This window comes from Siniperca chuatsi, linkage group LG8 (genome assembly GCF_020085105.1).
Source record: "Siniperca chuatsi isolate FFG_IHB_CAS linkage group LG8, ASM2008510v1, whole genome shotgun sequence".
Lineage (NCBI taxonomy): Eukaryota > Metazoa > Chordata > Actinopteri > Centrarchiformes > Sinipercidae > Siniperca > Siniperca chuatsi.
In genome coordinates this window covers 12,913,520-12,936,988 of record NC_058049.1, presented here as the reverse complement: position 1 = coordinate 12,936,988, position 23,469 = coordinate 12,913,520, and the positions used below count along the sequence as shown (strand labels likewise).

At 42.3% G+C, this 23,469-nt stretch overlaps 2 protein-coding genes and 1 long non-coding RNA gene across 3 annotated transcripts in view; 1 reads left to right on the top strand and 2 right to left on the bottom strand.

Moving 5' to 3' along the window:
* Positions 1–6,203, bottom strand: LOC122880604. The gene is made up of 3 exons (XR_006378980.1): positions 6,053–6,203; positions 5,559–5,698; positions 1–565 (listed from the first exon to the last, which is right to left on the bottom strand). It is a non-coding gene; the product is annotated as an uncharacterized LOC122880604 (long non-coding RNA).
* Positions 6,204–8,443: 2,240 nt separating this feature from the next.
* Positions 8,444–14,486, top strand: npas4a (neuronal PAS domain protein 4a). Its single transcript, XM_044205898.1, has 8 exons — positions 8,444–8,994; positions 9,423–9,577; positions 9,678–9,780; positions 9,895–10,204; positions 10,339–10,448; positions 10,601–10,736; positions 10,860–12,649; positions 12,774–14,486. The coding sequence occupies exons 1-8, from the start codon at positions 8,820–8,822 to the stop codon at positions 12,800–12,802; spliced, it is 2,808 nt and encodes a 935-aa protein (XP_044061833.1). The 5' UTR covers positions 8,444–8,819; the 3' UTR covers positions 12,803–14,486.
* Positions 14,487–16,990: 2,504 nt separating this feature from the next.
* mrpl11 (mitochondrial ribosomal protein L11) overlaps positions 16,991–23,469 on the bottom strand; it is a 34,896-nt gene continuing 28,417 nt past the window's right edge. The window contains exons 3-6 of the mRNA XM_044205902.1: positions 23,368–23,463; positions 19,445–19,538; positions 18,891–19,050; positions 16,991–17,236 (exon numbers count right to left, since the gene is read on the bottom strand). Coding sequence (XP_044061837.1) covers positions 17,122–17,236; positions 18,891–19,050; positions 19,445–19,538; positions 23,368–23,463 — 465 coding nt within the window. The 3' untranslated portion in view covers positions 16,991–17,121. The remainder of the gene's footprint in view (positions 17,237–18,890; positions 19,051–19,444; positions 19,539–23,367; positions 23,464–23,469) is intronic.

Genomic DNA, 23,469 nt, shown 5'->3' with positions numbered 1-23,469 from the left:
TTTTATTAACAGGAGGAGTGCAGATAAACATAGTTACATAGGGAGAAACAACGCAACAGATGTAATGTGCAGTATATCGGACGTCTGGCTGAAACTAACTTGCAGCCTCCGACCCTGTTAGCCTTTTAAATTCAGGTTAAACAAATAGTTACAACAGATTCAGGATAAAAACAATAGAACAGACTGTGTAGATGTGTATATGCATGTGTTTATTTATGTATGTATTGTACATGACTGTGTATGCAATCACATATTAATGCTAGAGTGTGTATATGGAAGTAGTATATATGTATGCAGTATCGAGCCGTACATGTATATGATAGTCTCCTCATTCATAGCTTGTAGTACGCGATTATTCAGATCTTACACACTAATGTCCATCTTTCAGCTCCCCAGTCGTCCCCTTCTACCTCTCTGTGTCCCTAAATGTCTATCTTTTTTCCTCAACTCTCCTCTTTACTCCACATCCTCTCTCTTGCTGCTGCTTCGATGCAGGAGTGGGAGGTGTTGCTAGGCGACAGATTAGCTCCTTCCTTTCAAGAAGCAGAGCGCAGACCTTGACTCTCTGGGTGTAAAAATAAACAGAAAAAAGAAAAGACGGTCTTAGAGGGAAAAATGGACAAGTATCTTTCACCTCTGGCATGAGAACCACACTTTGTGTTTACCCTGAAATTACCCACCCCCCGCCCCAAGCCTCTTTTACCTCCTCGTCTCCTGCACTCTTCACCCTGAAGTGGTCCAAAAATAATTCACTTATTTATAGGCCCCATTTACATTTGAGATAAACACTAAATCTATCTCTCATCATCGATAAAAGTGTTGACATTTTATCAGTAATCAATGTTGACATTTTATCAGTAATAAACCTTCATAACTCATACTATGATGGAGCTGCTGCACAGACTGATGATCTATACTCTCTGTTCCCTGTGATGTGATGACTAAGGTTGTGGAGGAACATGCTGCTCGTCCCTCATCCGCAGTTTCAGTCTGCCAACGACCAAAGCTGTGAAAGTCACACCTGTTGGCGACTGCTACTGAAAAATGTGTACGTGTGTGTGTGTGTGTGTGTGTGTGTGTGTGTGTGTGTGTGTACAGAAAGATCCAGAATAATCCTGCCTTTGTACATCTGCTCAGTGTGTGTGTGGAGGAAAGTGACAGAGAGTAAGTGTGAATAAGTGTAATTGTGTGAATAAGTGAGCGAATGAGGGGGCCAGTGAGAGATTAAATGAGAGATTGAATGAGTGAATTTGAGATGTTGAGGCAAGGTAATATGTGAGTGAGTGAGTGAATCTGGGTGAATCAATGACAAAGTAAACGTATGGATGAGAGAGTGAGTAAATGAGTGAATGTGAGGATAACAGAGAAAGTGAGTGAATGTGTGAGAAATCTGTGTGAATGGGTGAAGGCAGAAATAAAAACAGTGACTGTCTAGGAGAGATATAACAATGTGTGCAAGTGAAGGTGCGAGCAAGTGAATGAATGAGTGGGTGAAAAAGTAAAACCTATGGATAACAAAGAAAGTGGGTGATTGTGTGAGAAATTGAGTGAGTGAGTGAAAGAGTGAATGTGTGGATAAGAGAAAATGTGTGATAAGTGTAGGTGTCAGTGAGTGAGTGAGTGAGTGAGTGAAAGAACAAATGTGAGCAAAAGTGCTCGATTGAGTAAGCAAGTGAGTGAATGACTGAGAAAGTGAAGGTGTGAGTGAATGAATCAGTGAGTGAGCGGGTGGGTTAGGAGTTGGCAGTGTTGGTCGGTCCACCCCTTTGGTTTTGTTTCTTCTAGCGCCATCATCAGGTCAAGATTTCTGTTTGTCCAATACTTTGGTTTCTGATCAAATATCTGCAAAACCAACAACATTCCCATCAGCCTCAGCTGCACTTTGTGTTTAGCACTAATTAGCAAATGTTAGCATGCTAACACGCTAAGATATACGCCCCCCCCCCCGCCTTGTACCAGACATGCCCCTGTGAATGAGTGACTGAGTAAACAAATCAATGAGTGAGCAAGTGGCGAAGTGAGGGTGTTATTGAATGAGTGGAAAAATGAGTGAGTGAGTGCCCGACTTAATGTGTCTGGATGTGTGAAGAATAAAGAGGGTTATAAGACTAAATGAGCCTCCGCATGAATATTGAGACAAACAGGAGTTTCTGGCACAAAGACGGCCCACTAATTGGATTCATTTGAGTCCATTTGCTGTCAGGGAGACGAGGCACTCATCCCTCCGGCCCCTCGCTCTTCACCCATCCGCCTCTCCACAGCCATGTTCCTCTCTGCCACCCACCTATGATACCAACACAACCCCGTCTCATGATGGCAGGGATTTTAATGACAACCGCAACAATGGCAGCGCTTGAGACAAGAGAGTGTGTGGGACACCGGGACAGCTTAAGTACCTTCGAGACTGCTTGGTGGAAAAAAACAAACAACTTTGAGTGCTTTTGTTCTGGGAGCTCCTGCATAAAGATTTGTGCTATTTTTGCCAAGAGAAAGTCTGCCAGCGCTGTTTTTTTTAAGGCAATCTCTGAAAACACTACATCTTGAAGAAAGTGATGTGTGCTTAGTCACAAATCCAGAGAAAATGAGATTCACATGTGCAGCAGCAGACTCAGTGTTGTGCTCTATTCAAACAACAGGGAATCAGTCACTCCTACTTTACACTAAACACCATTGATCTGCTTGAAAATGCTCATATTATTTATTAGGTTAGAGTGCAGAGAATTGTTGTGTTATACAATGAACCACTGTACATACACTGGGCATCATAAGGTATGAACATTTTGTGTTTACAGCTTTATGTATTTGTGAAACCTCGAGAACTTTCACATCTGGCCGTTTTACACAATTGTCCTGAGGAGATTAGTGCCTGCAGTTAAATCACAACAAAACTTATTGTTATTAAAGTTATTGACTTTGCCCCAAATCAGACAGCTGAGATTTTACAACAGCACTTTAGGTTCCCAGGCTTCTAACTCAAAGTTGCTTTCCAGAGGCGCAGACTCTACAGCCTTGCTAGCTGCTCTGTGAGACTGTACTTAGGCACAGTGGTGCTTTGAGCTAAATGCTAACAGCATGCTAACATGCTAACAATGAAAATGTTAAAATGCTGATGTTATGCAGATATAATGTTTATCGTGTGAGCATACTAACATTTGATAATTAGCAATAAACACAAACTTAGGAGATCACCAAAGTTATTACAATTCATCCTGAGGAAGACTTGAATGTCTGCACCAAATTTCATGATAATCCAACAGCTGTTGAGACATTTCAAAACCATAAATGCTAACCTCATGATGGCGCTAGAGGAAATGTCAGGGGATCAACAAAGTCATTAGGATGCATCTTCTGGGAACCATGTCTGTACACAATTTTAGTATTTGTTGAGATATTTCAGTCTGGACCAAAGTGGTGGAACGACGGACAGACAGACTGACATTGATAGGATTGTAATTACGTTTAAGGCACAACACAATGTGGTTTCACCTTATACAAGTAATCCCATACAGGTCCAGGTCTAGGCCTCTCAGGTCATCAGAACAAAGGTTCAAAGTTGAATACTTGTGGTGACGGAGCTTTTTCTGACTCCAGGTTATGTAACAGTCTCCTTCTGGGGGTCAGATCAGCAAACTCTGCTGAGTGTTTTAAATCTCATATCAAAACCTATTTATTCTCTTTTATTGGCGTTTTCTTGCCCTGATTTGTTCTTGTTCATCTTGTTTGTTTTTTTGTAACTGTGAAGCACTGAAGCACTTTGTAACCCTTGTTTTGAGAAGTGCTACATAAATAAAGTTGTACTTACTTATTTAATAGCCTGTAACTCAGTCTCCGCATTGGTCACGACTATCAAATATTTTCATCTCAATTACTGCATGAAGGTAAGAACTGAAGGGACAAAAAGGTAACGTAACCGACAAGAATAAAAGAAAAGAATAAATAAGTTTAACCCCAGTGGTGACACCCGCCCCCTTCACCATCATGCAGATAAAAATGATGACTATAACAAATAAATTGCCAGGCTAGAATGGTTTCCTCCCTGGCACCAGGCATCCTTGTGTCCAAGATCCAAATGACTTATATCAAGATAAGTTATATGCAAAGATTTCTTACATAAAGTGAACTTTTTTCATGTACAAACACTGGCATGGTCCTTTTAGTATAAAGAGAGTTGGAATCTAAATAATTCACTATCAAATTAATTTGTGGTTGATGGTGACAGACTACAAGGTCAAACCAGAGATGAAAGTAATTTTGTAGTCAGTCATCTTTGGAAAATAAGACTTTTTTGTAGTTAAAGATTGTTGTCTGTCATTAATTAGTCTAATGATGGCCAATATGAAGCCACAGACTTGCTTATAGGCTAGTTAATGATGCAGTAGACCTAAATGTGTTGTCTGTTCAGTTTAATGTTGTTGTTTTTTTTTGTTGTTGTTTTTTTTTTTTTTTTACAAGAAACAAGAATGCTGGAGTAGTTATGTTGAAGAATCTGAACATTTTACGATTGCTAATGACACCAAGACCATATTTGCGATGTTATAACACAGAGTACAACTTGTGGACTCGTTGCCTTGTGGCAGCTGAAGAAACAGAAAACTTGAAGATTTTAGGTACAAGAACTTTGGGCACTTTTTCCAGCCAAACTACTGGTGAAGGTTAGAAGATTGTGTAAACAAGAGAAATCAGGGGTAAGGAAATGCCATAATGCAGTATGAGGCCATTCCTGAGAGCTTGGGGCTTTACTGAAAGAGGCTCTGAGAGATAGAAGTGGTGCAGATCGATATAATAAACAACCTTTTTACAGTAGCAAGTCTAAAATGTAATCCAACGTCATTACCTGCCATGAAACATGAAATCAGACTGTATAAATAAGGACTGAGATTGTCACAACTGTAGCATAAGTGATCATGTCTCCTGAACTTGCAAAAAAGAAAACCTGTGAAGGAAGAAAATCGAAACAAAGGGGGTGTAGGAAAATTACCGCAAGGCAATGAGAGACACACTCAGTGCTGAAAAGCAATATAACATGAAAGGAAACAAGTGTAAATTGTGTGAAATGTCAGGCAGAAGCATTGTATCCAATAACTATCAAAAGATGTGTGTTATTGACATCTTCTTTTAAAAGAATATACTGTAATATCAATGTTTAACCACTTCCATAACCAGGAGATAATACAACCTTCCCTCACATTAATGGATTATCAAAATAATTGCTGATTAATTTCCTGTTGACTGACTAATTGATTAATCAATAGTTTCAGCTCAAATGGAGATTTAAGGTTTTCTGAAGAACCAATTTCCCATGCACTCTATAAATAATCACTTTGTTTTCTTGCTTTGACTTGAATTAGCCAGTTAGACCTGTTCTATGAGTGTCTATCAGAATTTTTGTGGTGTTTTAAAATTAAAATAACAAGTCTATTTTCCAACAGAATTCAACCAGATACTTTAAATCTTGTCCTGAAGGCAGATCGAACCATATGACTATAAACTCATGATATATACTCTCACTGCGCTTTTCCAGTTTTGCCCTGCAGACATCCCCACCTTAGGAAACTCACCTGTGACACCTGAACGCTGTACTTCAGTCCTCAAATTGTAATCATCACGTCCAGAAGGAGAAATAATATCTGGGTGATCTTCGACACCAAACTCATACAACAGAGCCACATCAAACCAAGCGAAAGGTTATTAGATGCACCTGAAACAAAGAGAACATGAGTCAACTTTAGTCCTTTCAGGGTCGGTCAAAAAAAGATTTGCACAACCTCTGTACAATTATGTCTTCTCTGAGTGAGCTGCACTAATGAACGAGTGTGACGCTGCATCCAGAATAGCCAAAAGGAAAACGGATGTCACTGTCCTGACACGTTATGGTCCCCACTTTAGCAACAGACTGGTGTGCGATGTATTTCTGCTCTAGTGGAGCTGCTCGCCCCATGTGATGTGCAGCAGAGATGACAAACTCATAGCGCTCATTTCTACGGCTTCAAGGCCTTGAGTGAAGCTGAACTGTATAGATTGAGAATGAGGACTAGAGAAAACTCATCAGTACCGTTACATGCAAATCTGTCATTCTTCTCTGATAATCTGGTACCAATCTGGTACCTTCGGGTCATTACCAAACAGGAACCAGTAATGGAACTACAGAGGAGGAAGCAGAGATGGATGAGTCATCCAAGAAGAAAACCAAAGAAATGTGAGACACAAACAGACCTCAAAGGAGGAGACACAGAGGCAGACCCACAAGCACCAGGCACACAGAGGGACCGAAACAAGTAAAGCTGAAGGTCCCCAACAAGAAGCAGGATGATCCATCAATGAGCTCTGCATATTATTGACAAATGATGCAAAATAATCGATTTTTCTTAACAAATCGGCCTTATCCTGATGACTCTTCATTCGTTGAGTTGAAGTAGATAATAGATCAGGTTCTGTATGCTTTTATAAATATTTTGTAAAATAAACACTGAGACACACACACGTCTCCATCCCTTAAGGAAACATTGACTTACCCCAACCATAACTCTCAATTTAAACCATAAACCGAGTCTTAACCCTAAAATGTGATGATTTACGTTGAGGGGACCTGCATTATTTCCCCAAACGGGAAGTGAGTTTTAACAGATCGATGTCCTCACAACATGAGTAATGCACATTTTCACACACACACACACACACACACACACACATCAAAAAGAGATTTTAGATCACACTGTGACTGCAAATCAAGTCCTGCTACTGAAAGAAAAAATGGTGCCATTTTCTCCATTTAGTTTTCAAAGGAACATATTTGCCACCATCCCAAACCCCTCCCGTCTCTTCACACAAAACCCGAAAATAATTAAAGAAGGTGTGACAAATGTGTGCGTGATTTGTCCGGATGAAACCTGAGTGTGAGTGTGAGTGTGTGTGTGCTCGGCTCCACATGTGAAGTACATACTACAGGTCTATTTTGGTCCTTGCCTCGCGGGTCCTTGTGTCGGTCACCTGTGAGATCTATTTTTAGATACAGCACGGCTTACCTCACGTGCCACTGGCGACGGGTTTGCAGGTTGCGCAATACCTGCTGCTGTTTGCGCGCGCGTCATGAATGTCATTCATTAAAATTGCTTCACTTTTCTTTTGAAGATCGTCCTTGTAAGTTTTAAACAGAGAGAGAACAAAGCGCCGACCCTGATTCACACAGACACGTCATTTGTTAAACAGTTAACTTAGCACAGTAATACTGGAAAATATGATATATAATATGATGGTTGCTGGTGTTTGAGGGTCATATACTGGTGTCTTACTGGTCAAGCTGCTGTGCTGTTTCTTTCAGTATGGGTAGCTGGTCATTCCCTGTTTTCCAATGATTATTAGCCTGGTCCATGTTTTTATTCTACAAAGCTATCAAAATCAAAACTTCCAAAACAAATCCACTTCCAAACAGGTCTATTCTCGTCTGTGTACTGTTTTCTCAGAATTTGGAAAAACTTTATTGTCCATAGCAAGGCAATGGAAATCTTTGACGTGGCTCACACAGTAGGCTACACATGGAATTAAAAAATACATACACATGGCGTTTCAGTGTCGTATCGCCTATATTTAGAAAACATGTTCACGAAATGCCAAAGATTTCCTCTTAACAACAAGAAAATGTGAAATTACAGTGAAGGCACGGCTATCTGCAAATTCTGTGCAGGTTTCTGCATTCATTCCTGTTTTCAGCTGCTCAGGAATGATGTCCATTCATAAAAGGCGACGGAGAGACGGAGCGATGTGAACCAGCCTCAGCATCCATGTCCGCCTCCTGTAAACAGCAGCTCAGTGACTGGGCTTGTTGTGTTCAGCTCTGCGGCACAGCTGAGCAGCAAGCACCATCGATCTCACATGTTCAAAGTGTTGACAGTAAAATGTGGTCAAAATGAATTGGTGAATCGCACCTAACAAGCACCTGCCTTGTTTACTGACAGGTCCGGGGCAAACAGGCGATGACGGGTAAAGCCTATAGCTACCTCAGATGCCAGACACATAAACACAGAGACCTATTTCGTATGCAACCCAGCATTCCCATCCACCCCCACCTCCCCACCCCTTGCACCCCCTCCTCCTCCTCCAATACACCGGAGTCCGGTGACTCCGTTTACGTTTTACGGTTGCTCCGCCCCTTACTCGGTTTTGTCCAAATCGGGCTTTTTGCGTCGCCGGAGCTCCCGATTTCAGCCCGACGTCATCACCGAGTAGAGGGAAGAGCTGACGTCGAGAAAGAGTCACCGAAAGGAGAGGGCACGGGAGAGGGAGGGGGGAGAGTTTCACCAATGGTAACACTGATATGAGACACATCTATGACCCTCGGCCCCCTTCTTCTCCACCCCCCTCTCTCCGTTTTACGTCGGTGTTGGTGCGTTGGGAGCCCCCCTACTCCGGTGGAGTCCCAGGCTATATAAGGGACCTGCGAGCAGAGTCCCTCAACCAGATTTACGGGTTCCGGACTTCAGTGCGAGAGACGGCTACCACAGCCTGCACTCTGAAAGGGGGGACAGACATCCAGCAGCCAGCCAGCATCCGAGCTGGACGCTGTGGCGGAGCTAAAGCAGACGGAGACAGGACAGGAGAAGGTTTTTGAACCTTGCTCTGTAAAAAACAAAACAAAACAGCTGAGATGAAAGTCCAATAACACACCTCAGAGCTTTCCCACTTTTGCAACCTGTCTCTTAACACACCTCGGAGACAGGGCACCTCGACTTCAGCCGAGGCACGGCGTTAAACAACACTCCGCTCACAGCTCTCCAACTCACAACTGGAGGAATTTCGATAGTTCACCGCAACTACCGGCCACAATGTACCGCTCAACCAAAGGAGCATCCAAGGCTCGACGGGACCAGATCAACGCCGAGATCCGGAACCTGAAGGACCTGTTGCCGATATCCGATGCAGATAAAGCGCGGCTCTCATACCTGCACATCATGTCACTTGCCTGCATGTACACCAGGAAATCCGTCTTCTTCACGCAAGGTAAGAATGAATTTACTCTCAATAAAAACGACCTGTTGATGAATCTCATGTAGCACTGCTGCAAAGACAGACTCTCACAGTAGTGGAATGAATCAACAAGTGTTTCAGTGGCACCGCAGGCAATTGTCTTGATATAAATCTCATTTTCGGATATACTGTAGCTGTGGGTCATTTAATTGATGGGAAATAATCGACATAGAAGCTGATAAAAGCCTTTAAATGGCAATTTGTTGCTGTCCGTGGTGCTGAAATGCCATAGCACCATAAGTACAGCCGCACCGCTGTCCATGGTGCTGAAACACACTGCGGCCACTGTTTTTTTTTTTTCCTATTGCGGAGATCAGATATGTTCATTTTTATCAGGTTCAGATTTGTTAACAAATGTGACCCCTTTCTGCTCTTTTCCTTTCCACCATTTTTTCCTCTAGAAGCGGGAAGTCTTGAGGAGAGCGCAAGGTTTCTGTCTTTCCACGAACTGTCGGAGTTGATGCAGGCGCTGCCGGGGTTTCTGATGCTGGTGACGGGGGAAGGGAAGCTCCTGTACCTGTCAGACAGCGTCTCCGAGCACCTCGGACACTCCATGGTGAGTCTACACAGAACCGATTTATTCGTAGTTTAGTAAAGGAATATTCAAGCTCTACTTTTGGGTTTGATGAATAACGTTTCTGTTCGTAATTTTCCAGGTGGATCTTGTGGCACAGGGAGACAGTGTGTATGATATCATCGACGCCTCAGACCACTTTATCATGAGGACCAACCTGTCAACCTCGACGTCACTTGAGATGGGTAAGACAAAATGTACACATTAAATTCACAAGTTTGATTTTTTCCCTCCGCCTAATGCAGACTGACTACCGAAGATGATTTTTAATGAACCTCCTCTCATCTTCTCCTCTATAGACCGTCTCTTCCGCTGCCGTTTCAACACCTCCAAGTCCGTGAGGAGGCAGAGTGCTGGGAACAAGCTGGTTCTGATCCGAGCTCGCTGCCTCTCCCCCCCCTCCACCTCTCCTGCCGCCGGGTCCTACTGGACCTCCAACCCTGTCTGGGTGTGTTTCTGCTCCCCTCTGGAGCCCCACCCGACCCGCTCCGGCCCCGGGGCAGAGAGGGAGTCAACCTCCGCCCCTCCCCTGGCTGAGACCAACTTGTTCCTGGCCTGCTTCCACTCCCAGCACAGCCGGGACATGAGGCTGCAGACTGCCCAAGACAGGTGAGTTCACATGAATAGCACCTCACCTCCACCTGTTGCTTTAATATGAACTGGTATATTAATCTGTTTATGAGATAACTTAAAGGGGTAAAACATTATCCTCCTAACGTATCACCACCCACTCTCTCCTGCAGTGTGAGCGCCTATCTGGGCTTTGATGTGACAGCTTTACGCTCTCGCTCCTGGTACAGCCTCCTCCACCCACAGGATCTGTCACATGCCTCCGCTCAGCACCGCAGCCTATGTAAGTGTACTCTTCACACATACCTACCAGTTACAACCATCACAGTTACACACACATTGTGCCCACTGACACATCCACGCAGTGAAAAACACTATGATGATTAATAGGATTACAAACCGATGCCAACTTGTGCTGTGACTGTTGTTCAACAGTGAGAGAAGGAGGAGAGGGCAGAGCTGAAATGGTGGTGCGTGTGCAAGCTCAGGACCAGTCGTGGCTTTGGCTCTACATGGTGCTTCAGCTGCAGCCCGGAGAAATCCCCATCAGCAGCAACAACTACATCATCAGGTATTTACAGCCTTTTTTAAACTACACGCCACTCATCAATTTGGAGACAAAAGACTGAGTAATACAGGCACAAACACCATCCTAACTCCCTGTTTCTCCTCTGTTTTCTCTTCACCCTCTCAGTGAGTCTGAGGCCTGGTCAGTGCGTCAGCAGCTCAGCTCAGAGCAGACCCAGCTGACCCTGGTTCTGAGTGCTGGTACCTCTCAGCAGGAGGGTCTGAGCCTCCAGTCTCCAGAAACCCTGTCCAGCCCAGACCAGGTCTTCACTCCAGGCAGCAGCGGCCTGTCCGCACAGTCCTTTGACTTCAGCACTGCTGGCTGCAGCGTGGGCTCCTCTGATGAACCAGGGAGCTCTGCTGCTGAGGCCATGCAGTTGGAGGGTGACCCTCGCTCCAGTATCTCCTCTCTGGAAGAAGAAAGCTTCTTTCAGCAGCACCCTACAGAAAGCCCCTCAGCTGCCTCCTCCCCCACTCCAGTCACTGTTGAAACAGTAGCAGACTTAGACTTTTTAACCCAGAACATTCTCCTGCCGCCCTCCTTCCAGCTCGACCCTCCACTGCCAGCTCTCCCCCTGCCTCTCCCCCCTGTCCCCACCTCACAAGCTCAGCAGAGCAAAGAGTTTGTGTGCACACCACCCTACACTCCCCAGATTGGTGGGGCTAGCTTCCCATTCGGTGAACCCCTCTTCAGCTTCGACCCTACTGGCACTACCACTCCTCCGCCCTCTGCTACAACAGCCAGCGCCACCACCTCAATTGCCCCTTCAGCTTCCTCCTCTGCCCCACCAACTACCGCCTCCAGCCCCACTCCCCCCACCACCCTGTCTACCAAGCTCCCTCTCACACTGCCTACACCATCCACTGACTTTCTCTTCGCTGTCGACCCCTGCAGTGGCTCCATTTATGAGAAACTGCCCCCCACACCTGATAGCCCCGGAGACGGCGACTGCACAGTGATGACCCTGCCCGAGGTTCGGGGTCCACTATATGTAGATGTACCACTGGGGCCCCTCCAGTGTCCCCCTGAGGGCCTCCTCACCCCTGAGGCATCACCCGGTAAACAGCCCTGCCTCTCCTTCTTCTCCCTGGAGAGAGAGAGGGAGAAGGAGAGGGCAGAAATCTCCCTCTTAGCTCAGCATATCAGCTCACTGGCAGAGGGATTCTACCTGGATCCACTCTTGTCCAAACTCTCTCCTCCCTCCATGTCACCCTCATCCTGCCCTCCCTCCCCCTTCTTGTCTCCCACCATAGAAACTGCTGATGTTGATTCAGTCCACATGCTTAGGGAGTTTTATCCCATCAAAGCATGGAGAGGTCTGGACATTCCCATCTTCTTCGACGATGATGACTCTCTGTTTGAAGAGAGCATCCTAGAAACCCTTCTCCAAGGCGACTTCGCTCCTCCTCAGTCCACCGGCCTCTCTTCCTCCACCCCCTCCCCCTGCACCTCCCCTATGCCCAATCCCTCCAGCCCAACCTCTCCTCAAACCCCAGTGTGCTGGCGCCAACCCTCCCAGTTTGAGGGAGTGGGCCACTTCTGTAGCGTCCAATCGGCGCAATGTAACTCCATGGCTGGGTGCAGGGCGACTGTGGCTGCTGAGGCCGGGGCAAAGGCGGAAGGGGAGAGGCTAGCGGAGGAAGCAATGGAGATCGAGGTGGTTTCATCTCCTGTGTCCTCTTGCTCCTCTATCCCAGCTTCCCCTCCCCTCATCCTCACTGCCTCCCCCAGCCCCGCCACCTCCACGCCCATCGTCTCGCCCACGCCCGCTGTGTCTCGCACTCAGTCCCTCCTGGAGGAACTGGCCGTCCTGGAACCCATGTTTGGGGCAGGTGCCTCGATCGCCCCTGGCTTAGGGCAACAACCTGAGTTGTATCAACTCCAATGTCATCCATCGCCACAGTGCTTCCACAAAGGTAAGAATCTGACTCATTTCTCTCTCTTTTTTTAACCTTATTGTTGTTAAATGATGAAAAAACATTTCTGAAAATACATCACTAACTTCCTCTTTCTCTCTTTTCCATTTCTTTTGTCTTTCAGATGGGAGTGGAAGTGTTCCTCCGTTCTAAAATAAGTCTGTGACTTACTTCATTAAGTATGGCATATTGTCATATTTTGTGGAGCCCCTTTTACTGAAAAGTAAAAAATAATTAAGTGTATAAATATACATAATGTATATACAACTTAAGGACTTTAACTCCTACATGTCTCCTAAGAACAAAGATTGGCTTTATATTTTTGTTCAGTCATTAATCTGTATACTACTACAAAACTGGTGCAACATTTACATGATGGTGCAACCACATGGACTCATAACTGACTGGGTTTTGAGTCCATGTGGTGTCTTTCAGCTTCTCTGTAACACGAGCTTCAGATATGATCAGACAGAGAAACCTCTCTGAACTTGTAAGCGCTGTTTAACTTCCAGACGCGCATTTGTATTCACTCGTAGTGAAAAATCTGTTGTGAACAAAGAAAAACAAAAAACATTTCTTGCTATTTCAATAGGGAGATGAATTAAAGCACTTTTGCCTGACATGCAGCAACGCAAACCCAAATCTCAAATGTATTGGAAGTCAAATGTTTACAATTTTTTTACATCCTTAGGATGACCACTAACCGTACATCAAATTAAGAAAGATTTCTCTTCTATCCGGTCTTCAGAGCCAATACAGCTCTGATTTGATAGCACTCTTCCTCACAGCCTTAAAGGCGACATCAAAACTCATAAATAGCAATCAACTTTAAACCTGAGATACTTTGAGCTTTGAGTTTGCGGCTTCAGACCTTTAACATTTCATATTTATCTCTCCATCTAAAATCTTGTGTATCAATGTGATGTGCAAACAAAAAACAAAAACATGCGAAGAGATCCTGGCATGTGAAGATCTCAAGAATGTTGAAGGTGTCCATTGCTTTTACAAGATGTAACAACAAACAAGAAATTGTCTGGAAGTTTGCCGGAGCTCTGATCATGCCACAAATCCACTGCTACGTTGTACTGTACATTAGACTCTGAATGTGGGCTCTTCAGGTCCCTCCTGGCCTGAGGGCAGTCAGCTGGATATTGTTGCAGCATCAATATTTGCAATGCTGGCAGCTTATAGCGGCTCCTGTGTGCCTGAAACGGCCCTGACCTGCTGAACTCTGAACTCTTTATCATGTCCATTCAACATGGACATTTACATCGTTGCTCCACTGGAGTGCGGTGTAGTGAGGCACAATTGACTATGTGAATGAGCGATTCTTCTTTTTTGAGAGGGGTTAGAATACAAAAGTTTTGTTTTAAAAAATGAAAATAGGGATGGGGTGCTATTTCTATTCAGTTACTAAGCGACACGGGTTGAGAATGGTACTATTCCCATGGTGTCGACATGCTCACGTAGAGTTGTCTACGGTCAAGTAAAGGATTGATTCCTACGTTCTAGCTATTAAAGGCTAAGTTAATATACATGTGTAAAATTACTATATTGTATGTGTGATATTTGAAAAAGATGTTATTGCATATGCATTATGTCTGTGGATATAGGCATATGTTCTTTTCAGAAAGGTTGTACACATTTGTACATTTGTATGAAAACAGTTATTGGTCTGTATATATAAGAAAGAGATTTTTATTGCATAAGATGGAATATATTCTAAACATCTTACTTACTGCAGAATGGACATTGTGGACCAGTGTTCTATTGTGTTGCTTATAAGTGTATTTGATTGTCATACAAATGCATTTATATTAAAGTGCACTTAATGCGGCTGATGCATTTGTGTCGTCATAGTCAAGCCCCTTGTTCCTCCCTCAGCCTCATCATCATCATCCCACCATCCCTGCCTCTTTTCCTCTCCCTCCCATACACTCTCCTCCATTTCTTCCCCTGGAGCGAGTTTCGCTCAGCAACAGCACTGACGCACACACATGACGAGACAGAATGAGACACTATCTGACTCAGACTGACGCACACTTGGCATCGAGGTTTTTGCGTGCGAGCGTGTGCACACGGGCACACACAGTTGGCCTCCCACTTATGATGATGTGCACACACACACAAAATAGTAGGCATATGACCCCCCCACCACCCCTCTTTACAAATCACAGTAGCCCACTCGATGTACCTGCGACTCTATCAGCGCTCGCCGTGGTGTAAGACTCCATATATAGGCATTCCTGCTCAAGAGCTCTGACTGAAACAGCCTCCCGTCTATTCTCAGCCTCCATTCAGAAGGATCAGAGAGGGGAGGGCTGGATAGAGGGGGGAGACAAAGAAAGAGTGAGGGGAGCTAAAATTAGAGGTACAGTAAAGAGGGATGTGGGACAAACTGATGCTCTGTCGCCACAGGATGGAAAGGTGAACCTAATCAAAACCACAGAGAAAAATACACAGATAAGCCATTTTCTGTAAATCATGATAGATAAAAGATAGAAGGTTTTATGGATTGAGGCCTAATATAATATCTTTTCTGCCAGATCTCTTCAACTGTGCCACATAATAGATAATACAGAATTTATTATACGTAATGAGGCAAAGCCAGAAACATTATACTGGTTTTCTGCGAACGAACATTTTGTTCCATCAATAGCTGCTGCAGTGTCTGTGAAGGAGTGAAGATGAGCAGTGGAGGAAGTGCTGCACAGCTGACTGCTGCTCTCTCCTGGCAAACACAAGTACTGCACCAGAGAGGAGCATATTGTATGTTGTGTAAGAAGGCATGTTAGGTTATTAAGAGGGCAGGAGTAAGGACAGTTTTAGATTTCATGTTCACTGGACCAAATAATATTACAGATGCAATGAAGATGAAAATTACACTACTCAAAGCTCATATAAAAAGGTAGAGTCCATATAGGGCTGGGTGATATGTTTGAGAACATTATTAGAATGAATATATATATATATATATAAAAAAAAGGATAGGGTCACATTTTTAAAACTGACTTAAAACAATACTCACAGGCTCACTGGTAGTTATTGGTTGTTGTAATTGTTCCTCCTGTCCATAGTGGCCCTCTTTGTATTTCCCCAGACAGTGTTTATTTGCTGAGCTGTGGAGGAGGAATAGTAACACAAACACTTTTATCCAGACTGTTATGTTGGAAGATACGCAAGTTTCAGCTGAACTTCAGAAGTTTGCACAGAAAAAGGACTGTGGATTTTATCCCCCACCACATTGAAATTGCTTTAGGGAGGGATTTCTTTACATCCAGTAAAGAGAGAAGGAACAATTACAGCGACCAAGGTGAGGATTGTTTTAAGACAGATTTGAAAAAAATGTGAACCTATGCTTTAATAAGAATATTTCCTGAAATCAATTTACATCATGATATGGCAAATGCAGGAAAACTCACATATAGAAATAGTCAAACTGATGTTCCTGGCAATGAACTGTGTTGCATTTAGGGCTGCAACTAATGATTATTTTGATTAGTCAATTATTTTTGCGATTGCTCAATTAATTTGTTTTGATTTAAATGTCACAAAATAGTGGAAAATGTCCAACAAAAAAGTGAAATCTCCAAATTGCTTGTTTGGTCTGACCAACACTTCAAAACCCCAAACTTACAATGATATTATACAGAAAAAACAGAAAAGTCATTGTCAACCATTTTTAGAACCACTTAAGTCATTTATCAAGCAAAAATACCAACAATTAACAGGTTACAGTTTTTCTGTCTATTGACTTGATTAATTACTTGTTTCAGCACTAGTTTAACTTCTATGCATTACATGAGACTAAACCCTTTATATGTGTAAAACAAAACTTCAGTAATTCGTAACTTGAAACTTGTTGGTTTTTAATTACTTGACTTGCTTGAAATAATCTCAGAATTTAGAAAACTATTTAGAAATTTGTAGAACGATAACATGGCGAGATCATATGTTCTTGAATAAATGTAAATGTAATCATGTTGTGACGTTATAATTCCAGTTAAAGTCAACAAACAATAATACTGAGTTATCGCCCTGCCCTCAGTCCATGTGATCTGCACAACCTGACAAAAAGCCAAATCGCTTCCAGTGTGTTAATAATAGATAATAACAAAGACTGCATGTACAAATCCTTCCAAGACAGAGCAATTACAGTTTCATTAGCTTGGCTCAGAGAAAATGAAACACTCAGGGTCATAAATATTTTCAAAATTTGAGTGGATGTTTTTGTAGCAAAAGCTCTTAAATCATTCTAAAATACTGAAACCAAACAATTTGCTGTAAAGAAATGTTTCAACAACAAATGTGAATAAGGACACAGAGAAAGAAGAAGAAAAATCACATTAAAAACTGACTGTTTATTAACGTCTGACACACACAACAGTAACAGTGTTTTTGTATGAATGCAGTTCATGTATAGAGTCATTAACAACAGGAATGGGGGCGTCGATAATGGACGTTGCAGGTCTTCACTTCTTTTTGCCCGACAAAGCTTCAGCGGCAGCAGCTGTGGCTGCTGCTGCATCAGCTTTCAACTTCTCCTCTCTCTGCTCCAAGAAGATTTTGTACTCATCAGCTGAGAGACTGAAGAGGAGGAGGGAGAGAAAGAAGGAAAGAAAAATTATATTCATTTACCCCAAACTCTGATTTACTGTTACAGGAAAATTGAAACTACAGTACAAAATGTTAAGGATGGCGTTCCTACATCATTCTGAAGTTTGGTGATTTAAAATTTAAAAAAATTGGAGAAATGTAGACAACAAACACCACATCAAGATGTTTGTCATCGTCTATGAGTAGATGCACGTTTCCTTCTGCGCTGTGAAAAGTACAATATCATTAACCGAAGAAGACATAGATGCGGCAGGTTAAGGGAGTGTGATTGTGCAAGAATACTGAACTAGAACAGTTCATGGCAAAATAAATGCTATGCACGTAATAAATGATAAGTATTTTTGATACACATCAATCAAACTGTGACTTGTCACTGCCAATTCAACCTCACAAATAAACAGCAACTATATAATTTAAAAGGGTTTGGTAGTTATTTTCTGGAGTGTTCATCAAGCTGTTTTACTATCATCCACATTTAGTTTACATTTTTACAGCTGTGAGCAGCTCCTTGCATTGTGGGAGAGTCCATCAACCGTACACTCAAAATGAAGGTTTTTTAGTCTGCATGCTGACTTTTTTTTGAGTATACTTTATTTTGTCACTTTACCAGTGTGAACACACTACACACCTGCTTAGATTTATGTGAATCAGGACACAGCTACTGTGTCAGAGCTTTGTCTGTTCTTATATTTTTAAAAGGGACATTGTTATTATGTAGAATGCATCTTATGCATCTTAAACCACAACGTCCAGCAGGATGCTTTCTGAGAATTGTTGATTTACCTCTTCGGCAATTTTTGAGACTGTAATTCCTGGTGTTGTTGTACTGGACTGCTTGTTATTGTCAGCTGCTCATGTTATTATTCATGTTATTTTGTATAAGGAGAGAGGGGCTGCAAAACAGTAAGTGCATTATACAACACAGTATGGTGTATTGTATTACAGCTGTAAACTAAAGCCTTAACCACAGACAGACAAACAGACCGATGAATATTTAGAGTATCTTATTAAACCAAGTGGCAAATTGCATCATTACAGCAGCCAAATCACATCAGTAACTAGGACCACACACAATCTAAATATATACTGAATAATGCCTGATCATATAAGGTACATTGGTACAGTGGAAATAAAGTAGATACAGTATATAAGTATTAGTATGGTAAGGTACTGCATACTGCAGAATGGGACCAGCAGCATAAACAGATCAAATGTGATGGAGGCATCCCAATTTTGATGGAGCCCTTTGACCTTACAACTGTTTTTGCCGAAGGGCCTTTAATTGAATTGCATCTGATAATACGCTACTGTTGGTGTTCATGCTATTAGTATTATTTACTGTAATCCTTTCTGACCTCTAGTGGCCGTTAGGAGGCATAGCAGCATCTACAGCAGGATCATTAAATTGCTGCTTCTTTGCAACTCTGCAGGAATGTGTGTGAAGCTTTATGTTTGTGACACTGTGTGTCCTTGTTCATTTAAAGAACATTGAAAGAGCTATATAAACGGACAGGACCAGCTTCTGACAACACTGCTTGCGTGCACACAGGTCAGGTTTATGGTATCTCAGGTCAATATAACATATTAAAATTATAAGTGCACTGAGCACAGAATCAGGACTTACTCGTTGACAACCTTGATGCCCAGCGAACGGGCCGAGCCGATGATGCATTTGACGACGGTCTCAAGGGAGGCGTTCCTCATTTTGAAGCACTCATCCTGGACTTTCACCTGAGCAATCTCATACACTGCCCTCACCGACACCATCCCCGCTGTCTCGTGGCCTTCACATGCACACACACAAGAGATTTAAGGGCGTAAATGTCGAAGAATAAAAAATTCAATAAACGTACAAAAGTTTGGCACAAAAGAGGACAAAGTGGGAATATATGTGTGTGTTGGAGACTGTGAAGGGGAGGTATCAGGAGTCAACAACTGAAACGAGGCTGGAGATAGCTTGGAGCATAACAGGAGGAAATCCATAATTCTCTTTTCTTAACACACCACCTTTGCCACTTCCTTCCTCTGCTGGAGTTCTCCCGCATGTCATGAATATAACATCAATCACGGCAAAGCTCAAAACCGAGCCCTGGGAGAGACGTGTGTCCGTTACAGGATGGGCTCAGTGGGTGAAAATTGGAGTGAGGGCAGATAAATCAGTGCAGCAGCACATCTCACCTGTCTTGCCGGCCCCTTTCGCAATGCCAGCAGCTTGCTTGAGGAAGTAAGACACTGTGGGCTGGCCGATCTTCAGGTCATAGGTTCTGTCAGGCTGAGGAGGCAGAAGAATTCAAATTAAAACCTGTGATCAAAGGTGGGAATGAGAACATGCGATTTTCATGGAATAAATAATCTCAGCCAGAAAGATTTAAAAGAAATACAGACATAAGAGACAAAAGACATACTTCTCTCAGCGCAACACCACCGCCCCTAAGGAATGTATGCTTAGACACCAGAAGAAGTCTATAAAACTTCATTTTTTTCCACATTTATTCACTAATTTAATTGACCAATCCACCCCCCTTAGTTACTGTTGCTACACATGTCAAACTTGGCAGATTACCACTGAAATTCATAGTAATTTTTGGAACAATGGGTCCTTGATTCAGACAGTGGTAGATGAAAGCTTGCTCATCATTTCTAGCCGATGTTCGTCGGTTTTGCCGGAAATAAAGTGAGTTTGCTGGCTGACTGACTTTTTAATGTTTCCAGCTGAGTCTTGTAAAATGGCTCTTAGATAAAAAAAAAAGTCATCATCCTCACCAGTTAATGATCCATATAGAAAACATGTAACACTGAATAAATAAACAGCATTGTTCTTGTGTTGGAGTGTAGAGCTAGTTAGTCCTATTTTATAAGTATGATAGGACAAATGTAAGATCAGCCAGTTATTTATTATAACCCCACAAAATAATGTTATATGAAATGCTCCTTAGCCCTGGAAGTAAAACTGGCTCAGATTACTACTGTAGGCAGAAACTTAGCCAGTTAGCCAGACATGCTAACGACGGCATCTTAGGTTAGAGTTTTGCTCATAAACCCCCACAGTTGAATGTAAGGAGAAGCAGAATTAGCCTTCAAAACCCACCATGTGTTCCTTCTATGTAATTGTAGGATGTAACTAAACAAAAGTGATTAAACCTCATTATTCCAAGAAACAATACTGAAAATGTGTCCTCATGTCCTCAATGGTAGCTACAGCCCTGACCAAAAACACTGTATCTCAGTTTATGACTTGATAATAACTGAAATTAATAAAAATGTTTTAATTATGCTTTAATATGATTAAAATATTTTACTGAGTAAAAGCACAGATATGAGTTTTCCTGCGTTTTGAAACATTTTTAGCAGATTGTAATTAAAATACAAAACAAGTTCAACATACTGGAGCTTGGACCTGCTATTCACGAGATAGAGAATGAATTCCCCCCAAAAATTCAAGGCACATTGCTTCGTTAAATTGCAAAAAGTTAAAGTTAAAAAGCCTTTATAATTGAGGCTACATGAGTTTTTGGGGGGAAAACATTCCCTCTCATCTACAGTATTTATGATACAAGTGAATCAGGAGTACCTGCTTTTTCTCTCATCCCTCTCAGATTCAAGTAGTGCTTCCTTCATTTTTTTCATACCTTGAGCCTAATTGCTTATTGTGTTCATTGCAATAGTTAGTGTAACAGAAACAAAAAATATACTATAAACAACCTGTATTTTTTTATTCAATAATGTTAGATATGTCGGTTACTGTCCCACCTCTTAAAAAAAGAGAAAGAAGTTATTTCTCATTTAGTCTTTTCTTGTAATGGTTCGTATTAAATGAGACTATAATTTAAAGCTGCATTTGGGAGCAGCACAACAAGCTGTGAACATAACGCTGAGACATTTATCACCTTATAAAGTTGATATGCTGAACGTGTTAGCTAACAGTGGTCTATTTACATATTCAGTAGATACAGAGCAACATTATCATTCATTTGAAGTTGTGTTTCTGGCCACCTGATGAATGTAAGTCCAATATTCACTCTCCTTTTAGTATAATAATCTCTTCAGCCTTCTGACCCTTTTCTTTTAAATGCAAATTCAGTCCTTAGCCCCAAGACCTTTATTTATTAAAATCTGACATCTAGATCTAATCAATAAATCACCTGAGAAAAGTTTATTTTGGATCATCTATTATCTGTCACATAAAAAAATAACGACAAAAAATAAAAAATAAAATAAACAAACACGGTGCAATAAACTGTAGGCTGAGCTGAGAAGATACCACAGAGCAGGTGATTTGTCATCAGAGTCGTGTAATCTAACAGTAGTGACCTTTCGACAGAGGGAACAGAATTTTTCTCTATCTATGGAAAAGCTGTTGGTTGCAAAGGTCCAATGAGTAGCAGTTGTTTCCTCCTCCATTTTATAAAATGAAAAACATTTACTGCACCGGGCTTTTTCTGACAGGCAAAATCAAAAAGCGAAAACAAAAACATTCAAAGACAGAGAGACTGGGCGTGATGGTGTAGGAACAGGTTTGGGAGCAACATTTTGAACTTCAGAGATAGATGAGAGGCGATTAGCTTAGCATAAAGACTGGAAATAGAGGCTGCTCTGTCCAAAGTTAAACAAAATATACCGACTCAAACCTCTAAAACTCAACAAATTGTTGCCTGGCAACCTGTATGACAACAAGACACCAGGAGGTCACTGTACCTAGTGACTGTTTGCCAAGAAATAGTTCCAGCACTTAACTCCCTGTAAAACCACAACTTTAGCCACGCTAGCAGCATTGCTCTATGGATGGCAATGTCAATCAGTTGGTCCACCACTTTGTTTCAGACTGAAATATCTCAACAACTATTGGATGGTTTACCATGAAATTTGGTTCCAACATTCATGCCCCCCCACAGGATGAATTGTAATAACTTTGGTGATCCCTTGACTTTTGATCTAGCGCCATCATCAGGTCAAAATTTTAATTTGTTTAATATTTGGTTTATGATCAAACACCTGCAAAATTAATGGGATTGCACTTTATGTTTAGTTCTAATTAAAAATCAGCATGTTAGCATTGCCATTGTCGTTAGCATTTAGCTGAAAGCGCCGCTATGACTAAGTACAGCCTCACAGAGCTGCCCGCTGGCATGGCTTTAGACTCCTAATCTTGTTACATGTCTGTTTGTGTATGGATTAAACAAATGAGATACATAATGTTAATTAATGAGGTGCTGGTAGGCTGATTTGTTTTTACTTTGGACAGAGCCAGGCTTGCTGCCCCGCCCCCCAACCGTCCCATTTCCAGTCTTTATGTTCAGCTAATTGCCTCCCGGCTCTAGCTCCTTAGTTAACACACAGACATGAGAGTGGTATCGATCTTCTCATCTAACTCTCTGCAAGACAGTGAATAAGTGGATTTCCCAAAATGTCTACCTTTAAAGTAAGATGAAAGGCACTGCGAGATGTGCTCAAAGCTATTGACAAGTCTGAGGGGAAAGTTGAACAGGGAAACATTCGTCTCAGAGGCTGAAACATGTTGCATGCACACATTAAACATTACAGAGAAGACGCAGTACAGTGTGCACAGAACAAGCACAACACTAAAAACCACCAGCAGATGGCAATGATGGGCAGCTGCGAGGCTCCAGATGTGATGGCAAAGCTGTTGCTGGATATTGCATGTCAAAATAAATTCATGCCTTTTAAAGGATTAGGCTTCCCCTCCTTACATCACAAACCTCATTACAACACACACATATTCAGCTGAAAGGACGCAACTCCTGATTTGAAACAACACACAAAGAGGCAGGAGGGGTGTGTGACGAGTCAAACAATATGTGGTTGTGTAAAATGAAAACTACAAGCCCATAACACCTCTTTTCTGAGTAATTCCCATTTCTTGCATGCACTTAATGCTTCTTGACTCTAAGATCCTCTGGGTATTGCTTCATTAATGAATGCAAATGGAAAGGCTTACTTCGGTGGTAGAGTATGAATAATGGAAGTGCTCTGATAATGTTATGCAGTTAGTGGAATTAGCACCCCTCCCTCCCACGATTGTGGTTATGTGTTAAGGGTCAGGGATGGGTTAGAGAGACCCACAACGAGCCTCACAGACGCACCTTCACATGGATCTTGATTGGGAGAGGGATGCCCTCCTTCAGCTCCTTGGTTTTCTCATTGAAGTCTTTGCAGAACTGTCCGATGGGGATTCCTCTCTGGAT

Excerpts from the sequence above, each read along its gene's own strand:
- npas4a (XM_044205898.1), top strand. The coding sequence starts at position 8,820 with ATGTACCGCTCAACCAAAGGAGCATCCAAGGCTCGACGGGACCAGATC. Across the intron at positions 8,995-9,422 it reads ATCCGTCTTCTTCACGCAAG|AAGCGGGAAGTCTTGAGGAG; the intron begins GTAAGAATGAAT and ends TTTTTCCTCTAG. Across the intron at positions 10,449-10,600 it reads CGCTCAGCACCGCAGCCTAT|TGAGAGAAGGAGGAGAGGGC; the intron begins GTAAGTGTACTC and ends GTTGTTCAACAG.